The sequence below is a fragment of the Poromitra crassiceps genome (assembly GCF_964638095.1).
Source record: "Poromitra crassiceps genome assembly, chromosome: 10".
NCBI classification, from domain to species: Eukaryota; Metazoa; Chordata; class Actinopteri; order Beryciformes; family Melamphaidae; genus Poromitra; species Poromitra crassiceps.
Window position 1 is genome coordinate 6,175,175 of NC_139631.1, and position 13,320 is coordinate 6,188,494.

At 43.3% G+C, this 13,320-nt stretch overlaps 1 protein-coding gene across 1 annotated transcript; it reads right to left on the bottom strand.

Moving 5' to 3' along the window:
* Positions 1-5,113: 5,113 nt before the first annotated feature.
* On the bottom strand, positions 5,114-8,629 carry LOC310783459 (uncharacterized protein). Its single transcript, XM_083644324.1, has 2 exons — positions 8,387-8,629; positions 5,114-7,484 (listed from the first exon to the last, which is right to left on the bottom strand). Exons 1-2 carry the CDS (start codon positions 8,556-8,558, stop codon positions 6,352-6,354), a joined length of 1,305 nt encoding a protein of 434 aa, XP_083500450.1. The 5' UTR covers positions 8,559-8,629; the 3' UTR covers positions 5,114-6,351.
* Positions 8,630-13,320: the final 4,691 nt, after the last annotated feature.

Consider the following 13,320-nt stretch of genomic DNA (forward strand, 5'->3'; position numbering starts at 1 on the left):
TCTCTTTAATATTACAATCAGGTAAACACACAATAGACACACACACACACACACACACACACACACACACACACACACACACACACACACACACACACCTGTCCACACTGCCACCAGTGGAAAACTTAAAGTAGGCTAAAACTAGAAACAGACAGTGACATGAATGGCTCCTACAATGCCTTTAACACAACACTAGCTATGCTCGCTCAATTCCTATGCTCGCCCATTGCGCGGGTTCACCCGCCCTGCAGCTCACATACGCAGCCTCGCCCACAGCTCGGCTGCTGCGTGGCCTCGCCTGCTCTAAGTTATCCTTTATTTATCCCCTTGGGGAAATTCATCCTCTGCATTTGACCCATCCTCTACTAGGAACCTTCCTAGAAGTAGGAGCAGTGGGCAGCCACTGTGCAGCGCCCGGGGACCAACTCCAGCTATTTTGCCAGTACCTTGGTCAGGGGCACTGACAGGAGTATTAACCCTAACATACATGTCTTTCTTTGATGGTGGGAGGAAACCGGAGCACCCGGAGAAAACCCACACGGACACGGGGAGAACATGCAAACTCCACACAGAAAGGACATGGGACGGACCGGGGTTCGAACCCGGGACCTTCTTGCTGTGAGGCAACAGTGTTAACCACTGAGCCACCGTGCCGTCCCATCTATTGATGTGGTGTGGGTGTGTGTGTGTGTGTGTGTGTGTGTGTGTGTGTGTGTGTGTGTGTGTGTGTGTGTGTGTGTGTGTTGCTCACAAAATGTTATTGCCCTTAAGTTTACATGTGTGTGTGTGTGTGTGTGTGTGTGTGTGTGTGTGTGTGCCCCTTAAGTTTACATCCATCAGTCTTATGACATCACTGATGACATCGTCAGTGTCTTATGACATCACTGATGACATCGTTAGTGTCTTATGACATCACTGATGACATCATCAGTGACTTATGATATCACTGATTACATAATTTGTGATGTCACAATGCCTCTGGGACAATAATTGAAACAGAGAACAGAGAACAAACAAATTTTGCCCACATGCTTATAGGCTATATAAAGGAGGTCCTCTGAGACATGCTTGTGAATTAGAGCTATACAAATAAACTTGACTTGACTCGACTTGACTATAGCTATTGTGTAGGCTATTTTGAAAAAGCAAGCTACTGTAGATAGGCTGATATGATTAGGGACTCAACAGACATGGATTAGATTGGAAGAAACAGAGAGACAAAGAAAGAAAACAAACCACACACAATCATTTACCTGTGAATTTCTGTTTTGCATGAATTTAGAATTTTGTTTTTAACAGACAAGACAAAAGTCTTATCAATTGCTTTTTGACTTATATTTTGTGGTGACTTGTGTGTTTTTATTTTGTGTTTTCTAAGTAAAATCCAGGAAAATCAAGTTTTGGATGTAACTGAACTGATTTCCTTTCTGTCTCTTAGTGACAGTGGCTCAGACACTCCCAGACTGCTGTCTGAGGGTCAGTGATGTTCCATTTGGGAAGGGCATAAAACATTGGATCATAAACTACCACCGCCAGATCAGCGGACAAGGCTGCTCGCTTGATGCAGTGATGTAAGTTTACCATTGGTTAATGAGATGGATGATGATGATGTCACTGGCTAACAGAAATCTGTCCGTGTTTACATCAGGGTTTGAACTGAGTCCCAAGTCTCTCTCTTTGCTCATTATGGTATCAATTATACTACGTGAACAACCTCGCAGCAATCTTTATTCATGGTTTAGTAGCTGGTTATGCAAAAAAAATCTATAAGATATGGAAGTGGAAGTGTTTATTATAAAAGTTACTTGTAAAATAAAATAAATTATAAAAGTGCTGAAGTCACATATATCAAATAGTGGAGTAGTCTGGCCCATGAACATGTGTGAGTTTGCCCAAACCACCCGCCTCCAACCAACTGCACCCCCACTCTCAGTTTGAACCCTGGTCTACATAGTGGATGATGTTACTCAGGAGAAAGATAGTTGCTCCAATGAATAATATAATTTAAATCCTGGTTTGAGTCTTACCTTCACTTTGATGATGTGATTACTTGCAGTTTTCATGCTAGAGGGGGAAAACGTCTTTGTACACCTGCCAACAGCCAGTGGGTCATCAAGATGATCACCTACATGGATAAAGTGAAGAAACGATGCAAGAAAGACAAGTTCAAGGTACCTTTTTCTTCAGCTGTTCTGATGCATTGCCCCTCCAACGTACATCATGTAAACCCTATGCCAAAATATAGTTAAACGTTTCTCATCAGAATGAACGCATGTTCCAATAATATGTCAAATTTTAAAATGTATTGGCAATTTGGCAATGGCTGTGAGTTCCCTCTCTGTCTTTGTATGGGAGGAAACATCACATCAAACTCCATGGTGAGATCTGGAAGATTGCTTTTGCGAGGATAGTAACCTCACAACACATAAATGAAGACATTTTTAATTATTAGTGTCCACTGGTAAATTCAACATACAACATATGGTCCACCAAGCAGCACTTATAATCAAATATTTACTTTTCCACCTCAGTTACCTGTTGTTCCCACAATCTTCTTCTGGGGGCAGTAGTGAGCATTTGGAATCAAATTTCAAAATTTTCACATGATCGTATTTGCTCTTTGATGAATCATCCTCTGCCAGAGTGTAGTGACCTATAGCTGCCGATCAATTTGCAAGTTTTTTGCAATTTGCAATTTTCAAGTCTAGAAATTAAGGAAAATATGTAATTTTGAAGATGTAAAAAGAGCAGGAAACCTCCATGTAGATATGATCACAAATGAGTCATGGTTGTTTGGTGGTTAACCACAGTGAGAAGCTGAGATGAACAGCAGTCACTGAACTGTGAAACCACAACAGCAACACTGGGCTCTGAGTCAGGAGGCTGGACAGAAGCCAAAGTGTGAATAGACTGTTAGTGCACAATACTGTCTAGCACCTTTAAAGAAACATCTATTTCTTAGGTTGGAACTTCACTACAAAGTTGTGATGTTTTGACTTGAGTGTCTGACGTGCCTGTGTGTGTGTGTGTGTGTGTTTGCAGGGAACACCACGCTGCCAGGGAGTGAACCAAAGTCAATCACCATCGACCACCATGGCAACAACAATCAAAGAGCCTGAACAGAATAGTCCAAGTTCATAGTACTTTAGTGTAAAGTGAATTCAATGTATCACCCCTCGACCATTGCATTAACCAAAGGGCCTGAATGGAATAGTCCAAGTCGAAGGGTGGGGGTGGATCAAACTAAAAGTGCTTATTCCGGCTGTGTGTGTGTGTGTGCGTGCGTGCGTGCGTGTGTGTGAAATACTACCAAAAACAACTTGGATGCTTTCTACAGTATCCCTCAGGGCAGAACTAGTTCCTTTGTTCCATTTGGTTTCTTTGATTGTTATCTTTCAAATAAAGTGTGTTTCCCAATCCTGGACATATCTATTGTTCTGTGTTGATGAAAGTCATATACATATTGATATAGTCTTGTTTCTCTGGAACTTGGAGCCAGATCACACCTACAGTTTGTTGTCTTTGGTCTGCCCCCCCCCCCCCCCCCCACACACACACACACACACCAGAGGACACAGATACACATTGAGAAATCAGAAATCAGAAACTTTATTGATCCCCGAGGGGAAATTGGGAGCGAGGTGCAATAATAAAGCCATAAAAAATAAAGCCATATAAAGCCAAGTGCAATATGAATTAAAATGTTATAGTTTGTCATTGAGTAATAAGTGTTATAGTATAGAGGTACAACTGGAAGTAAAGTGAGAAATGATTTCACAACATTGGGACTGTTGTAATACAGTCCTGGCACATAGCCATGGGAAAATTTGCTTTAGAACCAAGAACAGTCCACAGAAAACATGTTATCGTTAATTGTCCAGTAGTTACACCATTCACACCTGGGAGGCGCTGTCCAGTAGAACCACAGTCTGATGCTGTCGACACCTGAGAAGCTCAACTGGATTGGAGCAAATGTTGGGGGTTAAGTGCCTTGCTTAAAGGCACCTGTGGATTTCTCATTCACTTTCCCCGGCGCTCAGAATTCCTCAGTCAGTTCAGGATTCAAACCCGTGACCTCCTGGAGGAAACAAGCTGAATTCTCTTCTCTTACCAGGCTACCAGTACGCCCTACTGGCCTGTTTATGCATGTTCATCCCAAATCACTCACCCTTGGAACCTCAAATGAACTTCCTGGATAAAGAAAGGCTTATGTGTCAGCTCTAGGCTACATGTTGCAGCGTATTACGAGTAGGTGGAGGTGAGGGGGGCGACTTCATTGGAAAAGGAAGGACAGGTGTGAGGTAAGAGATGAGACTAGACACCTTCACACGATCATCTCACCTTTATCTCAACAACATGACATGTTCCATGTTGCCTAATCCTTCAACCCACTCACTGATAAGAGGGAATTTGAGACACCTTCTGGATTTGGAAACTTTGTGTGTGTGTGTGTGTGTGTGTGTGTGTGTGTGTGAGAGGGGTGGTATTATGAACGAGATCCTCAAAACTAGGGATGCACCGATATCAACATTTTGGTCAATACCGATATTAACATCGCTATTATGGCTGATAACCGATGTCGATATGATCTGTGTAAAAACGTTCTACAGTATGATAATCAAATGTTGTAGATACTGCAAAACAAATGTAAACACTTGGAAAAGCCCAAAACTCATCGATTTACCACATTGTTTCCTCTCAATATGAACATTTTTCCCGGATACGATAACCGATACTAACATTGCAACATTGGACCGATACCGATATATTAAAAAATTACTAACATTGGCCGATACCGATATGATTGCCAATATATCGTGCATCCGTACTCATTTATATGCAAATACTGAATATTTCACGTGACGTCATAGTGTGCAAGATAGAGGGGGTTTGTAAACCAACAGTGATGACGCCTGTCAAGACCAGTCTCTCCCCTCTGGATGGGAGATTCACATAGAAACGTACATAGAAACATTAGGCTATGGTGAGATTTCTGCGGTTGTTGATTTGAGTGTAGAATCGTATCTATCGTAAAGCACACACACACACACACCATGAGATGCACGGGAATAATAATCAATGCAATCAGAATTATTTATTAAAAAGACTCACATGGACATATATAGGCAAATTGCACACTCTAGACCAGAGGTTCTCAAATGTTTTTCAGCCAAGGACCCCTTACAAGAAAAAATATATACCGGGGACCCGCTCATTCTGATTTGTGATTTTGGGCTAAGCTTAATTGTTTCCATGGTAACATGCTTGACTTTTAAATTGATAGGTTTGTTAGATTAGAATGTTGTAATCCATGAACAATTTTAGATTTAAAGCATAACATATTTTCTGTGAACTATGAAGCTTTTGCAACAACAACAAAGTTTTTATTTTTTATTTTCCTGAAAACTTTTCGTGGACCCCTTGGCAAAGTGCCACAGACCCCTGGGGGTCCCCGGACCCCCATTTGAGAACCACTGCTCTAGACACTGCTATAGTATAGTATATACAGTAGACACTGCTGCTAGGAACTTAATGTTACACCCATAAAGAACTGGCTCAGAGGCATATTATATTAAGCCAGGCTACTGTCATATTCTGACACAAGCAAAGAAAGCATACAATCACACACAGTAACTTCAAATAAAGTCAATCAACAACACATCACTCCAGCCCACACAGCTGCTATTAAAAATGGGGCTGGTTTTTCACTCATGGAAAGTGTTACTAACGTTCATGAATTCACCTGCGATTACATTCAGGTTCAAATGTGGTGTGTGACACATTCTTTTACTAGTCCAGTACAGGGACATGGTTCCGTCTAGTCCAGTACAGGGACATGGTTCAGTCTAGTTCAGTACAGGGACATGGTTCAGTCTAGTCCAGTACAGGGACCATAGTTTATGGTTCAGTCTTGCTTAACCCACTGCACCGCAGATACACTGAAAATGAGCTTTCTAACTGCAGGTTGTTGCAGGGACAGTCGTTTGGTGGTCTGGCAGCAACATGGTGATTATCAAGTCTCTCCCTGTTCGCCTTTCAGACCCGTCCACTATGCCTACATATTGAAAAGTAACGTTAGGCGGATTTTCTTTTTTAATCATAATAAGAAATGTGTCCATTTTACCACGAATGTATACATCACTTTCAAATTGAAACAAACTCTGCTTGCTCGCGGGTGAGACAAACTCTCCGCCACTCACAGGCGCACCATACATGACAAACTGCACAGTGAATCAGCTGGCAATGACATGCTCACTGACACTTGGAAATCTCAGCACTGCTACAGTAGTACCGTGCTATCTGATCTGATCTACGTCTCTGAGCAAAACAGTGATACTAAACAGTGGAACGTTAATGAGTGGACTCAGTCGTTTTGGGGGGGCATAAAAGTCCATTTGGACCGGCATTGGTACCGAATGCCCACCCGTCGCGCCGGCTCTGCCCCGTATGGGTCATCAAGTGTTGTTTTAGGATTTGCCTGGTAGTGAACTCTTTCCCACACGTGCTGCACTTGTAGGGCTTTTCTCCTGTGTGCGTTCTGATGTGTTTTGTCAAAGTGAAGCGCAGAGCAAAACCTTTCCCGCACAGACGACATTCGTAAGGTTTCTCCCCTGTGTGCACTCGGAGATGGTTTGTGAGATAGGTACTGTGGGCAAAGGTCTTCCCGCAGTAGACGCAGCTGTAGGGTTTCTCCCCTGTGTGGGTCGTCATGTGCTTCTTCAAATTCCTCGCACAGCTCAGGCTTTTCCCACAGATGGTGCAGGTGTACGACTCCTCACCTGTGTGGATGACAGCGTGCCATCTTCTCATGTGAGTGTTGAAGTGGAATTTGTGGTTAAACGTTTTCCCACAAGTGTCACATCTGAAAGGCTTCTCGCCAGTGTGGGTTCTTACGTGCATGTCAAGGTTCCACTGAGAACTGAATGTCTTCCTGCAAATTCTGCAGCTGAACGTCTTGTACCTTGTGTTGGATCTGTTGTGGGTTTTCTTGTGTGGTTTCAGTCCAGTACTGCTTGTTGATCCTGCGTTCCCAAAGCTGGTGTTGTACGCTTGGCTCTCAGCTACATGACAGCTCGATGTGTTGTACGCTTGGCTCTCAGCTACATGACAGTTGTTAGAGAAGAGCTGGCGATCACTGTCTGGTTCTGATACTGCAGAGACCTCTCTGTCACATTCAGATGCTAGAGGGTCTAGCCAACCTCTCATCTCATCTGCTACACTCTGAGTTTGGTAAGGATCTGCATGCAGAGACTGATGTTCACGGTGGTCTCTTCCATCACAAGCAGGAGTCAACTTAAAGATATCAGCCTCCTCCCACAGTAAAGGCTGCTCTCCCTCCTGACTGGTGCAGAGTTCCACATGTTCCTCTTTAATCTGTGGAGGAGGTTGTGGATCTTCTTGACCCAGACTGAAGTTCCTCTGCTGGTTACAGTGCTGCTGGTCAAGGCGAACCTCCTCTTTAACGGCAGGTGGCTGTGGAGGGTCTGAAGGAGGGAGGACAAAGTATATTCTTATTATACTGGTAGGGACACAGTAGGGACACTTGATCAAATATAAATCTGTATTTTAACTATATTATTTGAGTCACATAAGTTTGTAGTCAGCTCTGCCAATCAGAATTAGTGTATTAACTCAAAAGAGTCAATCCCAGACAGTGTTACACTGAAATCTGTGGCCACTGAATGAAATGCATTGCTTCCTCTGTGATCGCTCAAACAGTGGTTATGTTCTTGTCATAATGTCACATGAGGTAAAAAAATATATATATAAATAGGCCTACTTAAAATATAAGTTCAAATCAGGTTTGACAAACAACCCTTTTTTGATTATTGCAGTTTATGAATTAAACTGTGAACTAACATTTTCTAATGTGTTTATTTGTGCAGAATTAAGTGATATTTGCATTACGTATCTATCTACCTTTTGGAATAGGCATAATAGGCCTACAATAGCCTATTGGTATTGGTCACACTTACTGACAGCAGCTGGCAGAATTAGCCTTTTTCCACAGCAGTCATTTCGTGTCTAAAAGGCACTGGGACATCTAAATGGATTGGAGGTTGGAAAACACTCATGAATGTTTTCGTTGCACCTGTGATTACCCTGCCTTTTAGACACAAATGTGTGCTGTGAAAAAGGCCTATGTGAGCGCACAGTAGCCTACGGTGTAGCCTACAACGGGCTAGCTAGACTACATTGTAGCCCATTGTAGCCAGCAACAAGCGCGCCCTCTGCGGTCACCCACTGAGAATGACATAAGATAGTCAAAACCAGGCCGCTTTTAAACCTGGGTGAAACCATTGCACAATAATATCGGCGAACAATCCCATTTGTTTCGTAAACAATGTAACGTTATATAGATAACATGATGGCTGGGTTTACACACCTGTTCTGTGTAGCTTTATCTCAGGCCTCAACACGCTATCCAGCAGCCTGCGCTGGCGGTCGATCTCTTCCTCGTACACCACTATAGTTTTAACAAACTCTCCCAATATTTCATCAGCAGCCGCGGTTAGCCGCTCATTGACGAACGTCTTCAAACTCTGAACTGTAGACATTTCCACCGAAGTTATAGAGACGGGATGCTATCTACTCAGCTAACCGAACGAGCTGTCGCATAAAGCTACTGTAGCTGTGTTTACTTCCGCCGGACTCTATATAATGTAACACTACTTTATTATATAAAGAGTTCCACTTGTCCATTGGTATCTATCATTCTATGCTTGTCGCACCCAATAATGTAATAATGTCCTGAAAATGTAATAATGCCAGAAAATGTAATGAAATGTACACTTAACTTGATCAAAAATGTAAAACACAGAACTGGGAAGAATGTGTTCTGTCTTGCTTGTCTATGCAACAACAGCACATAATCAGTAGATGGCGCTCATCTCACACAAAACCAAGCTATTTATTGTGGGAACATTTTTTTGTTTCAATCACACTGATTCATGAGCAATCTGAGCAATGTGTTGCTTCGCGTCTTATGTTGTTTTGAATGTACTGTTGCTGTGACGTTTTTATTGTATTGCTTTATACATTGTTCTTACTGCTGTATTCTCTGTGTGTCCTGTAAAGCCCATGTGGGCTGGGCACAGCAATATGTGCATGACACCTTAATCAATCAATCAATCAATCAATCATGCATAGGTTTTTTCATGACTCTGCATCCAACATTATATTACTAATTCTATTTAATGATTTAATTATAACCTGAAACCTGGCAAATCACGTGATTAAAAAGATGACAGATGACTCAATGGGACACAATGTAACCTTCTTTTCTATTCTATTTGCATCCCCAGGAACCATAGTCAGTGACTGCAATGGAAACCAGTGGGGAAAATGAATCATTGCAGCTTCAGAGAAATGTGTGGTGTGTGTGTGTGTGTCTCTCTCTCTCTCTCTCTCTCTATATATATATAGGCTATATATACTCATAATATCAACATGTTAGTAAGTCTTGTGAAGCTGCCCTTATTTTGGTGGGCCATCCAGTGAGGAGAAACTTCAACATCACATATAAACAAACAGTGACATGCATTCAGGACAAAGGACACGGGAGCCGCTGGAGTTTGTGATCACATGAGCACTTTGTTATTTAACATCCATAGTAGTTTGATAATGTCATACATACATACATACATGTCATACAGTATAGCCTGGACACACAGAGAAGAAGGTATTTACAAGCAGGAGGAACAGCTTGATCTCTGCCAGGGCCGGAGCCAGGCCAGCCAGGGAGAGAGAGAGAGAGCATGGAGGAGAGAGGAAGTGAGATGGCAGAGCTGGCACAATTGATTTTTTTTCTTCTTCTTCAACAGCTGACCCTTGTAGCTGTAACATTTTAATATTTCAGCTAACTGGTGAAAAATCTAATTTTAATCTCTTTCTCTTTACCCTACCCCTCTCTCTCTCTCTTTCTCTCTCTGGGTGAGTCACTACTATGTGTTCAGTACTACTTTCTGTCTCATGTGAACTGTGAACAGCCGAGGATGTCAATGAACAGCAAACTGCCCGGAGGAGCGACGCCCGGCCCGCGCGGCCATCGCTCGCCACGCCTTCCATTACCACGGGGGCAACTTATGGTCAGCAGGATGTCAGCACTGAAGCTTGAGCTTATACTTCCTGTTATTATTAACATAATTATGCATTTAATTAATAAATCGGTAATGACATTCATACATATAGCTCTCTCTCTCTGGCAAAACAAAATTATCATTGAAGTTTTTAAATATATTTACAATTCAAGAGTTAAACATTCAAATTATGTTTGCTGAATTACACGGGGAAAATATAATATAAAATAAAAGGACTGTACAAAAAGGCAACAAAAAGAAAATGATAAAAAAAATTGTCAAATTATGATCTACCGGTATGTGATTTTGATCTTCAATTAATTCCTCCATTCAGGCATGAATGTACATTTGACCATTTCATAATGTGTATTATTTGGACAGGGCAAGCTCTATATACACTCAACATTTCTCCAGGTATATATAGCCACAATGTCAGCTTTGTCAGCTGCATGATACAGCTTTGTCTGAACCTAAGGCCACATTTGACACCTGGTAGCACAAACTAAGACAGCAATGCCCACAAAGCCACCATCACAAAATGTGTTGGGGTTTCCCTTTAAGCGATCTCTTAAACCATCCAAAAATAGCCACATATTATATTGTCTTTTTCTCCACAATACTTTTCTTTTAGGTCAACGGGAATCCCTGTAGACATGAAGCTGGAGGAAAATGATGAGTTGGACATGTACAAAATATTAGGGTCAAGAGCCATGAATTGTCCAACACAGCAATTCCCCCTTATGGTTCTTTATCAAGCACTTTAAGGCATAGACAAGATTTACCCCTCGCAATTTCGTTATTACTAATTTATTTTGTCCAATTTTAGAACAGAGGGGCGTGGCTGGGGCAAATCCCCAACACATTCACAAAGACCTCCACAGATCTCCAAAGCTATATTCTGCTTTCATTGGACATCCTTCCCCCGTTTTCAGCAATTGTCCATTCAAATGCTTTCCTCAGCAAATAACTCATTGAATTAGTCAATAAATAAATAGAACTCACCACATGTGTAAGTCGTATATGCATTTACAGTATGTACCAATAGATCAAATGCACATGTAGAGTTCAAACTTTACAGCCATTGGCTTCTGTTGTCCTCTTCAAAAGCCATGTTGTGTTCTTTTGATGAGAAGTTTGGAGATTAAGGAAAGAGGTGTGTGTGTGTGGGGGGGGGGGGGGGGTATGGAGGTATGGCAAGAACACAGGTGAAATAAGGATAGTTGGGGGGGGGGGGTGCTAGGTTACATGCACTAAACATTCTTCTTCCTTGCTTCCATTACTTGTTGTCAAAAGGTTTCTGTCCCATCACATTGGAGGCATCACTCTGAGCCTGGGAGAGACAGAGGAGGCATCACTCTGAGCCTGGGAGAGACAGAGGAGATATCACTCAGAGCCTGGGAGAGACAGAGGAGATATCACTCAGAGCCTGGGAGAGAAACAGAGGAGGCATCACTCTGAGCCTGGGAGAGACAGAGGATATATCACTCAGAGCCTGGGAGAGACAGAGGAGATATCACTCTGAGCCTGGGAGAGACAGAGGAGATATCACTCAGAGCCTGGGAGAGACAGAGGAGATATCACTCAGAGCCTGGGAGAGAAACAGAGGAGGCATCACTCTGAGCCTGGGAGAGACAGAGGATATATCACTCAGAGCCTGGGAGAGACAGAGGAGATATCACTCAGAGCCTGGGAGAGAGACAGAGGAGGCATCACTCAGAGCCTGGCAGAGAGACAGAGGAGATATCACTCAGAGCCTGGGAGAGAGACAGAGGAGGCATCACTCTGAGCCTGGCAGAGAGACAGAGGAGGCATCACTCAGAGCCTGGCAGAGAGACAGAGGAGGCATCACTCTGAGCCTGGGAGAGAGACAGAGGAGGCATCACTCAGAGCCTGGGAGAGACAGAGGAGGCATCACTCTGAGCCTGGCAGAGAAACAGAGGAGGCATCACTCTGAGCCTGGCAGAGAGACAGAGGAGGCATCACTCAGAGCCTGGGAGAGAGACAGAGGAGGCATCACTCTGAGCCTGGCAGAGAAACAGAGGAGACATCACTCTGAGCCTGGCAGAGAGACAGAGGAGGCATCACTCAGAGCCTGGGAGAGACAGAGGAGATATCACTCTGAGCCTGGGAGAGAGACAGAGGAGGCATCACTCAGAGCCTGGGAGAGACAGAGGAGGCATCACTCAGAGCCTGGGAGAGACAGAGGAGGCATCACTCAGAGCCTGGGAGAGACAGAGGAGGCATCACTCAGAGCCTGGCAGAGACAGAGGAGGCATCACTCTGAGCCTGGGAGAGACAGAGGAGGCATCACTCTGAGCCTGGGAGAGACAGAGGAGGCATCACTCTGAGCCTGGGAGAGACAGAGGAGGCATCACTCTGAGCCTGGGAGAGACAGAGGAGGCATCACTCTGAGCCTGGGAGAGACAGAGGAGGCATCACTCAGAGCCTGGGAGAAACAGAGGAGGCATCTCATCTTGCTTGTCAGTCCATCCATGTGCAACCATGGAGACAGGCTTCCATGATGGACACAAACTCTCATGTGGTTTTCTCTACTGTACAATAAGCTACTAGGAAATGCCATGAGGGTGGAGCAGCGACCAAACTTGTACTGCAACACATGCCTTCGCAGCATCAACCGTCATCAAGTGAACAAGGTGCTTATTTTTTTTTAATCCTTTTTACAGAACTTTTTTTTTTTTTACCAAACCAGCCATCTAAAACCTTACTAAACACATGTTTTTTTACAGGCTTCTACATGAATGAAAAGATAGCAATCAGCCGGTAAGTAGCCTCAGCGAGTGGACATTGAACTTAGTCGTCCGTGGACTGGTGGCAATAAATAAGCATTGTGTTCAAGGCGTGGCAGAGCTAACTGTAGGTGAAGGTACAGAGAGAGTACGGCAATGTGCACCTATAGGCATGGTGTGGTGGAGATGACCGTGGCTAGAGTCATCTCACCGTAACTTGTTCTGTCAGAAGCTGAAGATAGTTGGGACATTCACACACGTATGCTTGGAGCACAGTTTCACACAGACAAAGGAACGACACACTGTGTGTTAGATAGTGTTTGTTTGGTCTTTTGGTCTTTGGATGTTGATGATGCATGCAGACTTGACTGAATGTACCCTTGGAGTAGATGTGGAGTTTTTGTGTTTTGTCCCTGCATGCTTCCCTTACATGTGTCTGTACATCTTCATTATTTTTCATTTATGTTATTTTTTGTGTGGAATTATCCCCAGTG